At 38.8% G+C, this 22681-nt stretch overlaps 1 protein-coding gene across 3 annotated transcripts in view; it reads right to left on the minus strand.

Moving 5' to 3' along the window:
• Positions 1 to 1138: 1138 nt before the first annotated feature.
• The window catches only part of NSUN6 (NOP2/Sun RNA methyltransferase 6), a 42641-nt gene continuing 21098 nt past the window's right edge, over positions 1139 to 22681 (minus strand). For all 3 annotated transcript variants that reach the window (XM_089693728.1, XM_089693730.1, XM_089693729.1), the window contains 4 exons: positions 9936 to 10080; positions 7441 to 7592; positions 5127 to 5252; positions 1139 to 1607 (listed from right to left, as the gene is read on the minus strand). In XM_089693728.1, coding sequence (XP_089549854.1) covers positions 1407 to 1607; positions 5127 to 5252; positions 7441 to 7592; positions 9936 to 10080 — 624 coding nt within the window. In that variant the 3' untranslated portion in view covers positions 1139 to 1406. The remainder of the gene's footprint in view (positions 1608 to 5126; positions 5253 to 7440; positions 7593 to 9935; positions 10081 to 22681) is intronic.

Consider the following 22681-nt stretch of genomic DNA (forward strand, 5'->3'; position numbering starts at 1 on the left):
ATTTGTGGAAAAAAAATTATATAAATTTTATTATGGGTGTTGTCCATGAAGGAAACCTCTCCTAAAGCCCATGCATAAAAAAGCCCACCTAGAATTTGCCAGGGTCCATGCTGAAAAAGAAGACTTCTGGGAATCTGTACTCTGGAGTGGTGAGACCAAGATAAATGTTTTTGGAGCTGATGGCCTTAAAACTGTATGGCGTCGCAAAGGTGAGGAGTACAAAGAAAAATGCATGGCGCCTACAGTGAAACATGGTGGTGACAGTGTCCTTCTGTGGGCTGCATGAGTGCTGCTGGTGTCGGGGAGCTGCATTTCATTGATGGTATCATGAATTCACAGATGTACTGCTCTATATTAACAGAAAAGATGTTACAATCACTCCATGGCCTTGGTTGTCGTGCACTTTTCCAACATGACAATGATCCAAAACACACATCTAAGGCCAATGTTGTATTTCTGAAGAAGAACAGGATGAAAGTGATTCAGTGGCCAAGTACATCTCCTGATCTGAACCCAATCGAACACCTATGGGGAATTCTGAAGAGACAAGTTGATCATCACTCTCCATCCAGCATCCAGACTCTAAAAGAGGTCGTTCTTGAAGAATGGAAAAAGATCGATATTGCAATATGTCGCCAACTTGTTCATTCCATGCCTAGCAGACTTGGTGCCGTCCTTACAAATCATGGAGGTCATACAAAATACCAGATGTAGTAGTTTTTGTTGTGGGGTGTATTCATTTTTGCATCAACTAATTTGAGTAAAACTGAAGATTTTGTAATCTAAGTTATATTACTAACCTTTTACTTTCATGTAAGGAGCTAAACAAATGTTCTATAAAACTCAGTTTTGTCAGAATGTTGGAAATTGTTCTTGTGTTCATTGAGATATTGATTAAAATCTTACTTTTCAAAAGAGATGTCCTCATTTATGCTGAGCACTGTGTGTATGTAAATTGTGGGCACTATAGAAGTAAATATATGCATTCCCTCTCCTTCCCCATGTGACAGCTCTGGGGTCTGGCAGCTGGCTCCTCGGGCATTGTGAGAAGTGTCACATCTTCCCCCACATGCTGGGAAAGTACTTATGCTTAGCTTGCTGTCATGCAACCTGTCATTTAGCAGAGACTGAGCACAGGTTCACTTTACTTTTTGATCCATCTCCTATGTGTTGCCATTTATTAGCATATGCTGAAAAGGAAATAAAAACACATATGAAGTCCCCCGGTTACTCTTTAACTCATCACTGCAGTAGCTAGCTGCAACATGAACAGCTGGCAGACAGTCTGCTTCCATGGTGACAGATATTAATTTGTTGTCATGGTAACAGTGAAGTCTAACGAGTCCTACACCTGAAGATCGAATTCCTTCACTCTGCGCACAGTCACCAAAATATAAAAATTTAGGTCAGGACTTTTTGAGAAATTTGGCTATGAAGAAGCCAATGGTGTCAGAGTCCGCGAGGGAAACAAGGTCGTCATCCGACTTTAACTTGTTTGCATCAACGTCATGCATTTCAGTGGCCGACGGGTCAAACCGCTGTAGAAGTTTCAAGTGGTCCAGGGACAACCCAGCACCGGGCATGCCTTCTCCTCCTATGTGTGGCTCCTGTTGGTAAAATGTATTTATTTATTTATTTCAGGTACTTATAAAGTGCCATCAATTTACGCAGCGCTTTACATATATATTGTACATTCACATCAGTCCCTAACCCTCAAGGGGAGTACAATCTAAGGTCCCTAACTCACATTCATACATACACATACTAGGGCCAATTTAGACAGGATCCAATCAACCTACCATCATGTCTTTGGCGTGTGGGAGGAAACCGGAGTACCCGGAGGAAACCCACGCAGGCACAGGGAGAACATGCAAATTCCAGGCAGGTGGCACCGTGGTTGGGATTCGAACCAACTACTCTAGTACTGCCAGGCGGAAGTGCTAAACATTTAGCCGCTGTGCTGTCCAATAAATAAATAAGTAAAAGGTCTGATATACACGAGAAATGGATTGATTGAATCTCTGTCCCGGCTGTTTCTTTCTATTAAAACATTTCCTCCGTATGCTCATCATTGTCTCACTTATATATTTAGGATCCGGTTACACCATCATTACACACGTGGTACAACACAGTGCCATTCTAAATGGCATCTCAATGTACCTTGCCAGATGTGCATTCCAAAAAATAGAACATGTGCCTTTTGTGGTGCCTCAGCCAAACTATTCAAATAAATGGGCTGCACTAAAGTATAACTAAAGGCAAAAATCTTTTCTTAGTTTTGGATACAGTGAAGGTGGATTAGAAAACCTGTCAGTGCCCCTATTGGGGAGATCCCCCCCCCATTTGTCCTGTTTACCATTATCACTGAAAGTGAAAGTAAAAGTAAATCCCAAATTTTGGGTTGTCCCCAGAGAAATAAATAGAGGGGAAATCTTCCAATGGGGACACACGTTCTAGTAACCTGGGGGTCCTCAAGGAATTCCCATAATTTGCAGGGTTTTCTTCTCACTTAAGGCTGGTTCACATTATAGAAATGCAGTCCAGATGTGTTTCGGATGAGTTTCTGCATGTGCGTTTTTGATGCATTTTTTATGCATTTCAGGTGCGTTTTTTATAGGTTTCAGTTCATTTTTTTCCCTCTCTATTTCTTCAATTTAAATAGGAACGTGCATTCCAGTGCATTTTTGGTGTGTTCCAGTGCATTTTTGGTGTGTTTTACCGCATTCCAGTACAGTTCTGTGCAGAAAAAAACGCAACATGTTCTACTTTTTTTTCTGCAACCGGAACGCACTGGAACTGCAAGCACTGACGTGAACTATGACAGTGACAACCATATAACCTACTTTCTGTGTGCTTTGGTTGAGAAAAAAATCACACTGGCCCTTACTGTTTTGGCTATGGGACAGGAAGTAAAGGTAAATTACGCCAACGGAAAACAGATGGCAAAAAATCTGACAAGGGGTATAACCCTCCTTCACTCTATCCAAAATTAAAAAAAAAAAAGTTTTGCCTATAGTTGTACTTTAATGTAGTGCAGAGTAAAGTGCCGCATAATACTCATGCATTAGCACAGGACAACAGTGTGAACAGCCCCTCAATGACCATCCCCTACCCCTCTGAAGGATTCTTCACTTTGCTGTGCCCTCCTCACCCTACCCACTTTTTTTGGGCACCCTACAGGTTGCCGTTGGTGAACTGTCCACAATTCCTCAACACATGGAGATTTCTCTTGTTTGTCCCCATGAAAGACTGAATGAGAGAAATCAATTGACTCCCCCAGTCATGCCTGAACACTGTGGATGGAAGAATCTGCAATGCCGGCTATTATATTCAGACGGATCCAGCACTGTCTGAATAATGAAACTGCATCAAATTTTCACGTAGCTCGGTTGATTTTAAAATCAACTGTCACACAGCCAGGTGGTACCAAAAGGTCCACCATAGCTTGTAGTACTTTGTGTCCCGGCAAATCCTCTTCATTGGGGTGGGGCATTTGGGTAAAGTGGGAGGATTATATGCTGGCAAGGGTAATTTGGAGGGGTTTTACATAGAGAAGGGATTTGGGAGAATTGGCCCTAGGTGGGGGGATGGAAGGTAGAGGATAGGTGCTGGGAGGGTGGGTTGGGGGTATTTGTGCTAGAGGAAATTAGTGGGATTTGTATTAGAAGAGGGGATTAAAGGGGGGGGGATTTCTGCTAGGAGAGGGGATTGTGCTAGGAGGGAGGAATGATGGGGGGGTTGTGCTAGGAGGGGGAAATGGTGCTAAGAGAGGGGATTGTGCTAGGAGGGAGGAATGATGGGGGGTGGGGTGTTGTGCTAGGAGGGGGAATTTGTGCTAGGAGAGAGGGACTGGGGATGATTGGGAGAGGTTGGGCTAGGGGGGAGGGGGAATTTATGCTAGGGTGGGGAGGAAGGATTTGTACTGAGAAAGGTAACATGGAGGGGGTTGGGTGGGGAGGAAGGATTTGTACTGAGAAAGGTAACATGGAGGGGGTTGTGCTAGGAGTCAGGATTGGGAGATTTGTGCTAGAAAGGGAGATTTGGCAGGGAAGGGGGGTGGGAGGATTTGTGCTAGGGTGAAAAATCTGAGGGGAATGAGGATGTGTGTAAGGAGGGGTGAAGCAAAACTACAGGTGAAGTTTTATTTATATATTTTTTGGGGGGAGGGGGGAATGAAACAAATCCTTCTACTTAAGATGTACCTGTTTATCTGTTTAACTGCAGTCTTCTCTTCTCTACAGCCATTCAAAGACCAGTATTTATAAAGCTGGTCTGAGCTATCAGAAAAAAAGGGATGGAGAGCTGAAGTTACAGCTCAGTAAGGAGAGCTCTGAGAGCTGATTAGAGAGAAGAGACACACCGCCCCCTCCCCCGCCCCTTCCACACTGACCTGAGGCTGTCAATCACAGGCTGTACCCTCCCCTGTCACCTCTTATTTTTTAGTGTCAGGAAAACTTGTCAGAAGTGACTCAGATGCAGATAGCAGAGGAACAAGGCAGCATACAGAAATATTACTTAGTGCTCTAGATTGAGCCAAGTACACACTAGAAGGATATGCTTTGTTCATATTTAATTTCTGAGGTTTACAACCACTTTAATGTGAGTTGTACTGTGTGTTTGTAAAATGTGACATAGCAACAAAGAGGTAAAGGTACAGAATTCAGGGCTGTTGGGGTCTGCAGTAATGGGCTTTTGTTGCCATCAGAATTGCTTCTCTCCCCATATAAGTCAATAGGAATGATGAAGCAGCTTGAAATAGGTTGCTACAGTTTAGAATTAGATCAAATGCAGGAATGTACCTGTCACTGAACTGTGAATGATCTCAGAAATATCTCCAATGGACCTGTAATTCAAGCTGAAAGCAAATGAAAACAAGTTGTATTGCCCACGGACACAAGCTGCCAGTGAGTCGATGACTTCTTGGGGCTTATCAGACCTCACTGCCTGCATGCTTGTTCTATGTCAGTAAATCCTTAGACAGCGATCAGGTTTACAACCTTGGAGCCTGAATATTTTAAAACAAATTGGACAAGACAGCTCCCCTACTTGTACCCCTATAGATAGCTGTCATTCTCTGGTATGGGTGGAAAAAAAACGCAGAACACACAATGCTGCATTTCCATTACCTGCACTTGAAGCTGGAGGCAGGAGAAGGTTTTCAGAGCCCAGGCGACCTGTTCTTCATTTTCAGCTAAAGTTATGGTACATGTGCTGTACACCAATGTGCCTCCAGGCCTCAACAACTCAACAGCCTAATGGGGAAAAAAATGACAATCCTGAGAATACGGCATTCAAGGGAAGAGAAGGAGGTGAACATTGATGGCTGTATGACTACTGGGCAGAAAGTCTGTTTTGTATCCGAAAATATCAATCCTTACTATGCTGCTTTCAATTGAAGTCGAGGAAGAAACACGTCCTTCAACCTGGAAGACTTAGGACATACTGTGAGTGCAGAACATCATGGACCCGCTCCCCCAAGAGGGCATTACCACCCCGCAGTCACAGCCAGCACTGTTCCCTGTCCAACACCAGAGACCGAAGTGGAAAACATCTTGGGGGCTCAAGGGAGTAAAGGACTCCCGTTGGGAAGGTTTTAACCCATTAACCCTTGTTTGAACTCTAACCTAATTCCCCAAATTTTCCCCCTCACTCTAATCAACCCAAATTTTGGGCTGTCCCCAGAAAAGGAATTGTGGAAATATCTTAAAGTGGGGTCACTAGTTCTGTGAGCCTGGTGACAACCAGGAATTCCATCACTTTAGAGAGATTTTCTCTCACTTCCTGTATTGGCTATGAGACAGGAAATGAAGGGAAATCTCCCCAATTGGACTCAGACGGCAAAAATAACCTTTACAGAGATAATAACCCTGCCTTACTCTATCCAAAATGGCAAAAGGTTTGCTTCTAGTTCTACTGCAAGGTAAACGCTGTGCAGTTCTTACTGACCCTGTTGGTGTCAAGGCCAAGGCTGAGATCTCACACAGATATTGTCACGACAAATGGATTATTTGTTTACCCACTTGTCAACCGCGCTATAGCCAAAAGACGGCTACAATGTGGTTGTCTAGTTCTGGGAGGGAGTCCATGGTTGTCCTCCCAGAACCCCACCCTCTGCGCGCACATCAGGTGCACTATTCGACACAGCTGATCACAGATTGGGGTAAAGGACCAATCACAGCTGACCACATGTAAACAGACTTTCTGGTTATCGACAGTCCTTTCCTCGAATGCCGCGTCTGTGTGAAAGGAAAGCCAATAACCAGCAAGGCTGTCTGTGCATGGTTTACACTGATAAACAGGGCACTGACCATCAGTGCAGCCCCAACAATGCCCATCAGTGCAGCATATCAGTGCAGCCTATCAATGCCCATCAGTACTGCCTCATCAGTGCAGCCTATCAATGTCCATCAGTGTAGCCTCACCAGTGGCCATCAGTACTGCCTCATCAGTGCAGCCTATCAATGTCCATCAGTACTGCCTATCAATGCCCATCAGTACTGCCTCATCAGTGCAGCCTATCAATGTCCATCACTGTAGCCTCACCAGTGGCCATCAGTGTTGCTTAATCAGTGCAGCCTATCAATGCCCATCAGTGTAGCCTCATCAGTGCCCATCAGTACTGCCTCATCAGTGCAGCCTATCAATGTCCATCAGTGTAGCCTCACCAGTGGCCATCAGTGCTTCCTCATCAGTGCAGCCTATCAATGCCCATCAGTGTAGCCTCATCAGTGCCCATCAGTACTGCCTCATCAGTGCAGCCTATCAATGCCCATTAGTGTAGCCTCATCAGTGCCCATCAGTACTGCCTCATCAGTGCAGCCTATCAATGTCCATCAGTGTAGCCTCACCAGTGGCCATCAGTACTGCCTCATCAGTGCAGCCTATCAATGTCCATCAGTGTAGCCTCATCAGTGCAGCCTATCAGTTACCATCAGTGAAGAAGAAAAAAATTACTTTTTTGCTAAATTTTATAACAGAAACTAAGACATTTTTTTTTTTTTATAATTTTCTGATTTTTTTAATTTCTTTAGCAAAAAATAAAAAACCCAATGGTGAATAAATACCACCAATATAAAGCTCTGTCTTAAAAAAAAAAAAAGTCATATGGGTACATTGCTGCATGACCGTGCAATTGTCATTCAAAATGAGACAGCACTGAAAGCTGAAAATGTGCCTTGACAGGAAGTTGGGTGAAAGTGACCAGTATTGAAATGGTTAAAGTAAATTTGTGTAACATTTTTTTTTTTAATGGTTTTAAATCCTCTGCTTTACTGCCCCTTCCAATTTCAGCCTGAATAACCAGTCATAATAAATAAAAAAAGTGCAATGCCTACCAGCAACATGCAGCCTGGAAGTGTAACTAAGAGAACTCTGGAGCCCAAAGGACATTCCCTTCAATTCCACTAATAATATGGTAATCCCTGCTACAGGGGCACTTACCGTGCTGAAAAGTCTGCGCTGCAGGGCTTGGTAAGAAATCAGTTCTTTTAGGGATAGCAGACAAGCCATATTAGGCCTCTGGCCCATTCCGCTACAAGGAGCATCCAAGAGAATGCGGTCAAATGACTCTGGACAGAACGGAGGTCCGGGACCTGTAAAATAAATGTTTAGCTTTAGCAAAAAAAAAAAAAAAAAAACGCAAACTACTATATACACTTTAATAGAAGGATTTTACCATAGTTCAAGTCAAAGTTAAACCTGCTTTTTTTCATTTGATATTGAGTAAGATCAACACAGTGTACTAGCTGACCCGGGGTCAGGTTATAGCAGGTTATTGCCCATTGTTAGCGAACCTGCCACTCCAGGCTCTGGAAGGATCCTGGCAATATTGTTGGGATCAACCCAGCTGTCTGACTGATAGCTGGCTCCGCCCTCTCTTCAGCATGGTGCTACAGTGAGCGCTGGAGGAGCAGAGCAGAGAGCGGTTTGTAACAGTCACTGCTCTCCACTCTAAACAGACAGAGAACTGAGCGATCAGTGGTCATGTTTGCTCAGGTCCCAGTCCTAAGAGCACACATGGGACAGCTGCAGCATTACACCAATGCAGCAGAACAGAGGTAAGTATGTACATTTGTTTTTATTCCCCAAACTTCTCCTTTAAGACATAGGATACCATACCATACCAGCTTTCTGACAATGTGTTCATCCAATAAAATAATCAAAAATTCCTGTTATTGCCTGGCCATTCTTAAATGACAGAAGCTGTCGCAACTTGGTCGATGCAAAAAAGCTGAGACATAATCTTCAGTGGTATCTAGTATTTTCCACATAATGAATGATCTTTAAAGCTAAGTTTGGAAGTACCACAAAGCTTGCCACCACTCTAAAAAGCGATCCACAATGGTGTCTGAGAGGCAGTGAAGAGGCCGTATATCACCTCCTAACCTCATCTTTTGACCCTGTAAATACCATATCAACATAGGTTTCATACACAGGTTGTACTGTCCACTAAATGCGACAGTGGATATAATTTTTGCTTCAACTGCAAAGCATCATGGCCATGGCACATCTTCAACCCAATCTGGCTGTCTTTGCAGCTTAAGGGAGGCAGTAACAACTCTCAACTGCCTGTTTTTACCTTCCTCTGACCTCAAGAGTAAACAAGCCCTAAGGGCACTCACAAAAAGCCCAACCCTGTCTCCCATTTGGTGGCACAATAATTGCGGCTCTGTTCAATTATGGTCAATCCTACACTCTTTGTGAAAAAAAAAACAATTAAAATAAATGGCCAAGAGTGGACTACAGCTGTCCCAAACAAACACTTTTCAGCAGGTTCAAGAAGTTTCAGAACATGTACAACTATTATAATATGGCCAAAAGCATGTCAACACCTCACCATCACACTGTATAGCCAAACCTATGTGCACATCCTCCACATTATTGAGTTCAGCTGTTTCCAATGAAGGGTATTGTCAATGTTCCAGCATACAAAGACATTTTACATAATGCTGTACTTATGGTAACAGTTTGGGGAAGAACCATTTCTGTTCCACCATGCCTGTGCACAAAGGTGGCTCCATAAACACATGGTATGACCAGTTTGTTGTGGAAGAACTCCCAGACAGTGCCCTGAACTCAGCTCTGTTAGACGCCCCAACAATCAGGATGAATTCAAATAAGGATTGCAGGGCAGGTCGTCTCATCCAACATCAATACGTGATCTCACACTTTTTTTTTTTTGCTGAATTATTATTATTATACAGTATTTATAAAGCGCCAATAGTTCGCTCAGCGCTGTACATTACAAAGGGGGACAGAACATGTGACAGAACAATACCAATACAATGCAAAACATGAGGGGATTGAGGGCCCTGCTCTTTCGAGCTTACAATCTAGGAGGGAGGGGATGGTGGCACAGGAGGAGAAAGCTGTGGGGGATGGAGTGGTAGGAAGAGTGGAGGAGGTCGGCAAGTTAGCAGGGGGTGGGGTAGGCTTCCCTGAAGAGATGGGTTTTCAGAGTGCGCCTAAAGGAGAGGAGAGTAGGTGATAATCTGATGGGTTGGGGCAGGGAGTTCCAGAGGATGGGTGACACCCTGGAGAAGTCCTGGAGGCGGGCGTGGGAGGAGACCAGGGAACTAGAGAGAAGGAGGTCTTGTGAGGAGCGGAGTGTGTGTGTTGGGCGGTACTTGGATATTAGGTCATCGATGTAGTACGGGGCAGTATGGTGGACAGCTTTGTACATCAGCGTTAGGAATGGGCAAACATTTCTACAGACACACTCCAAAATCTTGGATAAAGTCTTCCAGAAGAGTGGCGGCCATTATAGCTTCAAAGGGAGCAGAGGTCGTAGCTCCATATTAATGCCCATGGATTTGTAAAGGAAAGTCCAACAAGTTCATATAGGTGCGATGGTCAGGTATCTACAAACTTCCATCTATATAGAATAGATGTGACCCCATCCCTTTCTGTATGGTCAATTCTCACGGACGTCTTACCTTGTTCCATCCCCTTGGGCTCACATAGCACGGCCTTGGTGCTGTTGAAGCAGTAGGCCTGGATACATTTGAGTTGCAGCAGGGAAGCATTATGCTTTATTTTCTCTACTTTGCTGGCAGTTTTGTCCATAGCTATGACTTCTCCCTGGGAATGTAAAGACATCCATTTTTAGGGATGCACCGAAATTTCAGCAGCCGAAACATACCGGCCAAAAATAGCCCTATCGGTTAATTAAGCCTGTGTGTACTGCAGATGTGGGGGGAGGGGGGCGGCTGAGAAAGGCAGGAGACGAGCAGTGTATACAGTGACTGGCTGTCACTATAGGTCAGTGCCGGTTTTTGAATGTAATTTCCAGCTTTTTTTTTTTTCTTCACTATAGCTCAGAGAATTAGCTGTCAATTTCCCCAGCTAAAAGAAACAAAGCTTCCTTTTAGTTTATTGCCCGAGATAAAAGAAACAAAAGTTTCCTTTAGCTCCAGGGAAATTGACAGCTAATTCTGTGAGCTATAGTGAAGAAAAAAAAAAGCAGGCAATTTCATTAAAAATTGTAATATTATTAATAAATCACTCTACCCAAAATATCCCGTGTCAGCACACTTCACCCCTACCCTTAGAGGTGTACACAATATACAAATAATATGCTTAGTGATAATAATAAATAATATTCTTATTCCCCAAATAATAACAAACATAAAGTCCTGTATCCAAAAATCCAAAAATTTATAAAATCAAAGTCCCCTTCAAACAAAAATTAAGTCCAAAAAAATTGTCCAAGAATAGTGATAAATTCTTCAAAGTTTTGTGTAAGCTTGATTTACCTCAAAAAAACAAAAATAGAAACCACATAGTGCATTATCCTTAATATATTAATATCATATAACTCAACCAGTGATAATTCACCAAAAGTGAAACAAAAACGTGTAAACAGCAAACGTGTGCCAATACACTATGTATAGTGAAAAGCTGTGTAGGTGAATCACTCTTTAAAGTGTTTATAACACACACATAAATCACGTCTACTGCAGTAAGGAGTGAATACCCTTACCAATGTGTTTATCATTTAAGGCTTTAGATAAACATCCCCAAGTAGGCTGTATGATGGGACGAGTAAACGAGTATTATTCTGCCAGTATCCTCACTTTCACCTCCTCATAATTCAATGTGGATCCATCCACACTATTTCCTCAGACCAATTTCATCATAACCGCCATCCCGATAACGATATATATATACACACATAAAGAGATATATAGTGTAATACCGCCACACATTCGAATCACAAATTTTATTGGTGCTGCTTACAATATAAAATCTTTCTCATCGCATGTTTTAAAAGTGTGAAAAACCTGCATGCCGTACGTCCAGGAGAGTCCAAACCGCTGCAAACAGTCTTACTTCCACTCTCTAAAATGGCCGCCGCTCCACTTCCGGTTTCTCGTTTGCGTCTGACGTCACTTCCCTCTGACGCGTTTCGTCATTGGACGTAATCATAAAGGGTGTGGTTGTCAGACAAGGACGCTTCTTTATACTCCTCCTCTCATCATGGTGAAGCCGCGATCTCCATTTTTAGAAAGGGCACCGCTCTGCCTTTGACGGAGACTTAAAGCTACATCATATACTAACATAGATAACAAATAATGCCGGCACGGAATCCGTCTTCAGGAATAGCAATGAACAAAAACCGCGGATCTCAGCCCACCATGAATATAAACTTATATAAGCTACAACCCTCCAATATGATCATACAACAATAATAAAATACCTACATGATATATAAATGATGTGCAATTACTACTTATAACACTTCATATCTATAAAGGTAGCCGAATTATCTTGGATATAGTTAAAATTAAAATTATTAAAATACATCTATTATATACTCCAAAATAAATATGTATGGAGCTAACCCCAACATATTTCATATAATATATACACATATAAATAGAACACCAACCCTTAATAATATAAATTGAACATCAATACCCTAAAAATGAGAGCCACACTCTATATATTTCTCATATATTGCCCTCTCCTATTCAATATGTACTCCTTAAAATAAATAAAACTATTAAATAATCCCTTAACATAATATATCCTAGTACCCTCATATAGGGTCCACAATAGTCTATTGATATTATTTATCTCACATATATAATTATACTGTATCATTAACATATATATGATTCAGGATATAACATCCTCAATCATAAATAGTAAGAAAAGGTTTATCATAAATACATAAAATTATTTAAAATATATTTAAATTAGCCATATTCTAAAATTAAACATTTATATTATTTTATAAAACTTTCTCCTATATCCATTCTTAATGGATCTACCCATAATATTCTGCATATATCCATCTTTTATATTATAATAAACTTTTGTTTGCAGCATAAAACTACAACTTTTAAGTTAAAAATTGGAAACAAAGCAATTTAAATCTAAATCTACATTTAAACCTCCTGGTTTCATCGTTCTCAATTCATAAATCCAGTAGGTTTCATTCTTGGATATGGTTTTGATTTTATCACCCCCCCTCCAATGCGCCTCTATTCTATCGATTCCACAGAATTTTAAACCACTAGGGTCACAGTTATGATGGTCTCTGAAGTGCCTCGATAGACAATGGTCTTTTTTCCCTTTTAAAATATTTGTAACATGTTCACTTAGTCTTTTTTGTAAGGGTCTTGAGGTCCTCCCCACGTACTGTAACTTACACGGGCATTCCAGTAAATATGTTACAAAGGGGGTGGTGCAAGTGATAAAATTCTTCATATTATATATCATTCCAGTTTTGTTAGATGTAAAATTAGAAATCACTCTCATTTTCGTATTCGTTATTGTGCATATTCTACATTTTCTACAGGGGTAAAAACCCTTAAAATCAAACATATGTTCCTTCTTTTTCTTTGGAGGAGAGATAACACTTTTAACTATAACATCTCTCAAATTCTTAGTCCTTCTATAAATGAACGAGGGCTTTTTTGGGATTAATGGACCTAAAATAGTATCTTTGCTTAATATTGACCAATGTTTAAAAACAATTTTTTCAATGTCTTTATATTGGTTATTATAACCAGAAATAAACGCATATTCTATCTTTTTCCCATTACCAGGATTCTTTTTAGATGGAACTTTTACAACCTTCTTATCTCCTAGATAGCTTTTACTCACTTCATACCTAATCCTTTCTAGTACCTCGGGGTCATACCCCTTCTCAATGAATCTTTTTTTAATGATATCTGTTTGCTCAACATATTCCTTCAATCTAGTACAGTTTCTAAAAATTCTTCGAAACTGTCCTTTGGGTATCCCATTGATCCAGGAAGGATGGTGACAGCTATTGGTAGGTATATATCCGTTCCTGTCTGTTTTTTTAAAATAAGTTTTAGTAAAAATAACTTTATCCTCAATAAAAATATTAAGATCTAGAAAGTTTACAGAGCACCTATCCATACTAAAGGTAAAACCTAAACCATGCTCATTTTTTTCCAGAACAGAGATAAAAGTCTTTAGAGATTCCATTGGTCCATCCCAAATTACAAGAATATCATCGATATACCTTTTCCACATAATTAATCCCTCCCATTTTCTATTAAAAATAACCTTCTCCTCCCATCTACTTAGAAATACATTTGCTAGACTGGGCGCAAATTTTGCGCCCATTGCTACCCCTTTCTTCTGCACATAAAATTGTCCACCATACCAAAAGTAGTTTTTTCCCATGCAAAACTCTAGTAGAGACACAATAAAATTCCTTTGTTTCCTACATAGGTCAGTAAAATTCCTTAAACCCCATTTAACTGCTTTAATACCATCTTCATGCTTGATACTGGTATACAAAGAATTAACATCTATTGTAACCAGAATGGTGTTATCAGAGACTTTCCTATACTCCACCAAATCTATAACATCCTGTCCATCCTTCAAATACGATGGCATTATTTTGACTATGGGCTGCAAATAGAAATCAATATACTCCCCAGTTCTCGCATGTATGGAGTCAATACCGTTTATAATCGGTCTTCCAGGGGGATTAATTAAACTTTTGTGTATCTTAGGTAGATAATATATTATAGGCATTTTACAATGGGAAGGAATTAAATATCTTGCTTCTTTATCATTCAAAATTCCTTCCTTTTGCGCTCTGTTAACTAATACTTGGAGTAATTTTTTGTATTTAGTCACTGGGTTACTCTTGATTTTCATATATGTGTCTGAATCATTTAGAATATTTTCCATAACGTGTTCATAAGCCGATCTATCCAGAATCACCACCCCTCCACCCTTATCGGCTGGTCTGATCACCACATTATTTGCCTTCTTTAGAGAATTTAGACCCTCCTGAAATTCGATACTCTCTTTAACTTTCTTGATTTCTATATCTCTTAATTCTTCAGTTACCATCTGTTTAAAAACTTCAACAAAATGATTTTTATTATTGATTGGGTTAAAAACCGAATTGTTCCTCAATCCGCTATGTACATATTGATTTACAATATCTGGACCAGATCTAACAGCAGAAGATCCTTGTCCAGGTAACGATAAAAAATATTTTTTGATGTTCAATTTCCTAATATATCTATTCAAATTAATGTACGTCTCAAACTTGTTCAAACTTCTTTTAGGGGCAAATTTTAATCCTTTGTCTAAAACCTGGGTCTGGTTATATGTTAAAGGGATGGAGCTGAGGTTATAAATACCTTCCCCTACGCATCTTTCCTTTTTCTCTTGTTGTCTGTATTTGGTTCCATCCCTTGAGTTACCTTGTTTTCTCCCGGATTTCCTTGCTCTTCCCCTCTTGGTTGGGGTGGCCTTTCCTGTTCTCCCCTGTATTGATTTTGGTAATAATAAGGTGGGTCCCTCATCATCCCTCGACCCCATCCTTGTTGATAATATGGGTTTCTCGGTGGGGGTCCTGGTGGTCTTCCCCAGAAATTCCTCTGAAAAAAATTATTATTGTTCCTGTATCCTCTAGGGCTTCCATTGAAGCCCCTAGGATTATGCCACCCTTCTAGAGGCTGGAAACTATTATACACTGGAACATTGTAATTATTTTTAAACGGACTACCATAACAGTCCTCATCCCTTCTCCATGAAGATTTTTGTTGGGTTGTTTGTATATGTCTAGCATTCTCTTTCTTCTTGCTTACCACTTTTTTTGTAAGTGCACCAGTAGACTGTATACTCCCTTTTAAAGGAGAATTATTAGGTGTGGTATTATTAGATTGGCATTGATTAGCAATGACACTCTGCCATTTGTAAATGTTATTGGTCTGGTAATCTCCCATATCTCTCATATATTTTCTATGTTTTTTCTTTTTTATTTCCATATCCTTTTTATTTAGTTGATCCTGCAATTTTTTATTTGCATCATCAAATTCCTTTTTCCCTTTGAATACTTCTATTTTACTCTGTAATTCTAATAGCCTTGATTCTACTGTGATTAACTTTCTCCTTTTCCTATCCAGTAGCATACCCACTAATTGTCTTTCACAAGTGTGGAAAAACTTCTTCCATTCCAAATTGGAATCCTCATCCATCAACCCATCATTAGGGCCTAAATCCCATCTCAGCCTTCTAGGGATAATGTCATCTGTAAGATATTTTTCCAAAGTGACAATATCCCACCACAATTGTATTTTCTTCTCCATCGTGAATCCTATTTTTTTAGAAATAACTTCTAAATCATCATCAAATACTATTTGTGCAGTGGAAAAAACCTCATCTAAATTAACCTGTCTATTATTCAAAAAATTAAAAACCTCCATATCCCCTAGTGAAAGAAATTACACTCCCTAGTGTAATGCAATAATATAATTATTAATATTATTATTAATATATTATTAATAAATCACTCTACCCAAAATATCCCGTGTCAGCAGAGTGGAAGTAAGACTGTTTGCAGCGGTTTGGACTCTCCTGGACGTACGGCATGCAGGTTTTTCACACTTTTAAAACATGCGATGAGAAAGATTTTATATTGTAAGCAGCACCAATAAAATTTGTGATTCGAATGTGTGGCGGTATTACACTATATATCTCTTTATGTGTGTATATATATATCGTTATCGGGATGGCGGTTATGATGAAATTGGTCTGAGGAAATAGTGTGGATGGATCCACATTGAATTATGAGGAGGTGAAAGTGAGGATACTGGCAGAATAATACTCGTTTACTCGTCCCATCATACAGCCTACTTGGGGATGTTTATCTAAAGCCTTAAATGATAAACACATTGGTAAGGGTATTCACTCCTTACTGCAGTAGACGTGATTTATGTGTGTGTTATAAACACTTTAAAGAGTGATTCACCTACACAGCTTTTCACTATACATAGTGTATTGGCACACGTTTGCTGTTTACACGTTTTTGTTTCACTTTTGGTGAATTATCACTGGTTGAGTTATATGATATTAATATATTAAGGATAATGCACTATGTGGTTTCTATTTTTGTTTTTTTGAGGTAAATCAAGCTTACACAAAACTTTGAAGAATTTATCACTATTCTTGGACAATTTTTTTGGACTTAATTTTTGTTTGAAGGGGACTTTGATTTTATAAATTTTTGGATTTTTGGATACAGGACTTTATGTTTGTTATTATTTGGGGAATAAGAATATTATTTATTATTATCACTAAGCATATTATTTGTATATTGTGTACACCTCTAAGGGTAGGGGTGAAGTGTGCTGACACGGGATATTTTGGGTAGAGTGATTTATTAATAATATTATTATTGCATTACACTAGGGAGTGTAATTTCTTTCACTAGGGGATATGGAGGTTTTTAATTTTTTGAATAATAGACAGGTTAATTTAGATGAGGTTTTTTCCACTGCACAAATAGTATTTGATGATGATTTAGAAGTTATTTCTAAAAAAATAGGATTCACGATGGAGAAGAAAATACAATTGTGGTGGGATATTGTCACTTTGGAAAAATATCTTACAGATGACATTATCCCTAGAAGGCTGAGATGGGATTTAGGCCCTAATGATGGGTTGATGGATGAGGATTCCAATTTGGAATGGAAGAAGTTTTTCCACACTTGTGAAAGACAATTAGTGGGTATGCTACTGGATAGGAAAAGGAGAAAGTTAATCACAGTAGAATCAAGGCTATTAGAATTACAGAGTAAAATAGAAGTATTCAAAGGGAAAAAGGAATTTGATGATGCAAATAAAAAATTGCAGGATCAACTAAATAAAAAGGATATGGAAATAAAAAAGAAAAAACATAGAAAATATATGAGAGATATGGGAGATTACCAGACCAATAACATTTACAAATGGCAGAGTGTCATTGCTAATCAATGCCAATCTAATAATACCACACCTAATAATTCTCCTTTAAAAGGGAGTATACAGTCTACTGGTGCACTTACAAAAAAAGTGGTAAGCAAGAAGAAAGAGAATGCTAGACATATACAAACAACCCAACAAAAATCTTCATGGAGAAGGGATGAGGACTGTTATGGTAGTCCGTTTAAAAATAATTACAATGTTCCAGTGTATAATAGTTTCCAGCCTCTAGAAGGGTGGCATAATCCTAGGGGCTTCAATGGAAGCCCTAGAGGATACAGGAACAATAATAATTTTTTTCAGAGGAATTTCAGGGGAAGACCACCAGGACCCCCACCGAGAAACCCATATTATCAACAAGGATGGGGTCGAGGGATGATGAGGGACCCACCTTATTATTACCAAAATCAATACAGGGGAGAACAGGAAAGGCCACCCCAACCAAGAGGGGAAGAGCAAGGAAATCCGGGAGAAAACAAGGTAACTCAAGGGATGGAACCAAATACAGACAACAAGAGAAAAAGGAAAGATGCGTAGGGGAAGGTATTTATAACCTCAGCTCCATCCCTTTAACATATAACCAGACCCAGGTTTTAGACAAAGGATTAAAATTTGCCCCTAAAAGAAGTTTGAACAAGTTTGAGACGTACATTAATTTGAATAGATATATTAGGAAATTGAACATCAAAAAATATTTTTTATCGTTACCTGGACAAGGATCTTCTGCTGTTAGATCTGGTCCAGATATTGTAAATCAATATGTACATAGCGGATTGAGGAACAATTCGGTTTTTAACCCAATCAATAATAAAAATCATTTTGTTGAAGTTTTTAAACAGATGGTAACTGAAGAATTAAGAGATATAGAAATCAAGAAAGTTAAAGAGAGTATCGAATTTCAGGAGGGTCTAAATTCTCTAAAGAAGGCAAATAATGTGGTGATCAGACCAGCCGATAAGGGTGGAGGGGTGGTGATTCTGGATAGATCGGCTTATGAACACGTTATGGAAAATATTCTAAATGATTCAGACACATATATGAAAATCAAGAGTAACCCAGGGACTAAATACAAAAAATTACTCCAAGTATTAGTTAACAGAGCGCAAAAGGAAGGAATTTTGAATGATAAAGAAGCAAGATATTTAATTCCTTCCCATTGTAAAATGCCTATAATATATTATCTACCTAAGATACACAAAAGTTTAATTAATCCCCCTGGAAGACCGATTATAAACGGTATTGACTCCATACATGCGAGAACTGGGGAGTATATTGATTTCTATTTGCAGCCCATAGTCAAAATAATGCCATCGTATTTGAAGGATGGACAGGATGTTATAGATTTGGTGGAGTATAGGAAAGTCTCTGATAACACCATTCTGGTTACAATAGATGTTAATTCTTTGTATACCAGTATCAAGCATGAAGATGGTATTAAAGCAGTTAAATGGGGTTTAAGGAATTTTACTGACCTATGTAGGAAACAAAGGAATTTTATTGTGTCTCTACTAGAGTTTTGCATGGGAAAAAACTACTTTTGGTATGGTGGACAATTTTATGTGCAGAAGAAAGGGGTAGCAATGGGCGCAAAATTTGCGCCCAGTCTAGCAAATGTATTTCTAAGTAGATGGGAGGAGAAGGTTATTTTTAATAGAAAATGGGAGGGATTAATTATGTGGAAAAGGTATATCGATGATATTCTTGTAATTTGGGATGGACCAATGGAATCTCTAAAGACTTTTATCTCTGTTCTGGAAAAAAATGAGCATGGTTTAGGTTTTACCTTTAGTATGGATAGGTGCTCTGTAAACTTTCTAGATCTTAATATTTTTATTGAGGATAAAGTTATTTTTACTAAAACTTATTTTAAAAAAACAGACAGGAACGGATATATACCTACCAATAGCTGTCACCATCCTTCCTGGATCAATGGGATACCCAAAGGACAGTTTCGAAGAATTTTTAGAAACTGTACTAGATTGAAGGAATATGTTGAGCAAACAGATATCATTAAAAAAAGATTCATTGAGAAGGGGTATGACCCCGAGGTACTAGAAAGGATTAGGTATGAAGTGAGTAAAAGCTATCTAGGAGATAAGAAGGTTGTAAAAGTTCCATCTAAAAAGAATCCTGGTAATGGGAAAAAGATAGAATATGCGTTTATTTCTGGTTATAATAACCAATATAAAGACATTGAAAAAATTGTTTTTAAACATTGGTCAATATTAAGCAAAGATACTATTTTAGGTCCATTAATCCCAAAAAAGCCCTCGTTCATTTATAGAAGGACTAAGAATTTGAGAGATGTTATAGTTAAAAGTGTTATCTCTCCTCCAAAGAAAAAGAAGGAACATATGTTTGATTTTAAGGGTTTTTACCCCTGTAGAAAATGTAGAATATGCACAATAACGAATACGAAAATGAGAGTGATTTCTAATTTTACATCTAACAAAACTGGAATGATATATAATATGAAGAATTTTATCACTTGCACCACCCCCTTTGTAACATATTTACTGGAATGCCCGTGTAAGTTACAGTACGTGGGGAGGACCTCAAGACCCTTACAAAAAAGACTAAGTGAACATGTTACAAATATTTTAAAAGGGAAAAAAGACCATTGTCTATCGAGGCACTTCAGAGACCATCATAACTGTGACCCTAGTGGTTTAAAATTCTGTGGAATCGATAGAATAGAGGCGCATTGGAGGGGGGGTGATAAAATCAAAACCATATCCAAGAATGAAACCTACTGGATTTATGAATTGAGAACGATGAAACCAGGAGGTTTAAATGTAGATTTAGATTTAAATTGCTTTGTTTCCAATTTTTAACTTAAAAGTTGTAGTTTTATGCTGCAAACAAAAGTTTATTATAATATAAAAGATGGATATATGCAGAATATTATGGGTAGATCCATTAAGAATGGATATAGGAGAAAGTTTTATAAAATAATATAAATGTTTAATTTTAGAATATGGCTAATTTAAATATATTTTAAATAATTTTATGTATTTATGATAAACCTTTTCTTACTATTTATGATTGAGGATGTTATATCCTGAATCATATATATGTTAATGATACAGTATAATTATATATGTGAGATAAATAATATCAATAGACTATTGTGGACCCTATATGAGGGTACTAGGATATATTATGTTAAGGGATTATTTAATAGTTTTATTTATTTTAAGGAGTACATATTGAACAGGAGAGGGCAATATATGAGAAATATATAGAGTGTGGCTCTCATTTTTAGGGTATTGATGTTCAATTTATATTATTAAGGGTTGGTGTTCTATTTATATGTGTATATATTATATGAAATATGTTGGGGTTAGCTCCATACATATTTATTTTGGAGTATATAATAGATGTATTTTAATAATTTTAATTTTAACTATATCCAAGATAATTCGGCTACCTTTATAGATATGAAGTGTTATAAGTAGTAATTGCACATCATTTATATATCATGTAGGTATTTTATTATTGTTGTATGATCATATTGGAGGGTTGTAGCTTATATAAGTTTATATTCATGGTGGGCTGAGATCCGCGGTTTTTGTTCATTGCTATTCCTGAAGACGGATTCCGTGCCGGCATTATTTGTTATCTATGTTAGTATATGATGTAGCTTTAAGTCTCCGTCAAAGGCAGAGCGGTGCCCTTTCTAAAAATGGAGATCGCGGCTTCACCATGATGAGAGGAGGAGTATAAAGAAGCGTCCTTGTCTGACAACCACACCCTTTATGATTACGTCCAATGACGAAACGCGTCAGAGGGAAGTGACGTCAGACGCAAACGAGAAACCGGAAGTGGAGCGGCGGCCATTTTAGAGAGTGGAAGTAAGACTGTTTGCAGCGGTTTGGACTCTCCTGGACGTACGGCATGCAGGTTTTTCACACTTTTAAAACATGCGATGAGAAAGATTTTATATTGTAAGCAGCACCAATAAAATTTGTGATTCGAATGTGTGGCGGTATTACACTATATATCTCTTTATGTGTGTATATATATATCGTTATCGGGATGGCGGTTATGATGAAATTGGTCTGAGGAAATAGTGTGGATGGATCCACATTGAATTATGAGGAGGTGAAAGTGAGGATACTGGCAGAATAATACTCGTTTACTCGTCCCATCATACAGCCTACTTGGGGATGTTTATCTAAAGCCTTAAATGATAAACACATTGGTAAGGGTATTCACTCCTTACTGCAGTAGACGTGATTTATGTGTGTGTTATAAACACTTTAAAGAGTGATTCACCTACACAGCTTTTCACTATACATAGTGTATTGGCACACGTTTGCTGTTTACACGTTTTTGTTTCACTTTTGGTGAATTATCACTGGTTGAGTTATATGATATTAATATATTAAGGATAATGCACTATGTGGTTTCTATTTTTGTTTTTTTGAGGTAAATCAAGCTTACACAAAACTTTGAAGAATTTATCACTATTCTTGGACAATTTTTTTGGACTTAATTTTTGTTTGAAGGGGACTTTGATTTTATAAATTTTTGGATTTTTGGATACAGGACTTTATGTTTGTTATTATTTGGGGAATAAGAATATTATTTATTATTATCACTAAGCATATTATTTGTATATTCATTAAAAATTGGCACCAACATATAGTGACAGCCAGTGAGGGAGCCTCTCTGTATACACCGCCTCCTCTCTGTATACACCGCCTCCTCTCTGTATACACCGCCTCCTCTCTGTATACACCGCCTCCTCTCTGTATACACCGCCTCCTCTCTGTATACACCGCCTCCTCTCTGTATACACTGCTCCTCTCCTGCCCTTCCTTGCACACACTGCCCCCACCCCCTCTCTCCTACGAAGAAGACCTGTCACTCATATGCTATCACATAGTGGACTATTGGTCCCCTATGTGATAGCAATAAAATCATAAGTTAACAAAAATCATAAATATATACATGAAAGTAGAAAAAAAAATTGGAGCCTCTCCACCCCCACATACGCAGACATTTTCTTTTCGGTTCGGTTTTCGGCCACATGCATTCTGAATTTTTGGGATTGGTTTCGGCATCATAATTTTCATTTCGGTGCATCACTATTTATTTTAATATTTAAAGTAGAAATACAGACAAGTGAGATAGACAGCCGAAGAACATATATGCTGCCTTTCAGCTTCCTGCCTAATAATTTGAAGTTCAGGCAGCCCATTCTGACTGTACAATCAGGTTCTTGAACTGTGTAATTCACTGCGGCCAGAATCCAGAGAGCATCTGCATTGCTAAGGTGCTTCCTGAAGCTTTCAATGTCCTCTCCTCCTTTGTCATTTTTATAGAAACTGCACAGCATGTTCTAAGAGAGTCAGTTTACAAAGGAGCATGAAGATGGGCTGTGATACAAAACAAGTCCCTGCTACCAAACTGACAGCCAGAATGTGGC

This window comes from Staurois parvus, unplaced genomic scaffold (assembly GCF_062004578.1).
Source record: "Staurois parvus isolate SC_StPar_1 unplaced genomic scaffold, SC_StPar_1.0 ptg000636l, whole genome shotgun sequence".
Taxonomy (NCBI): Eukaryota; Metazoa; Chordata; class Amphibia; order Anura; family Ranidae; genus Staurois; species Staurois parvus.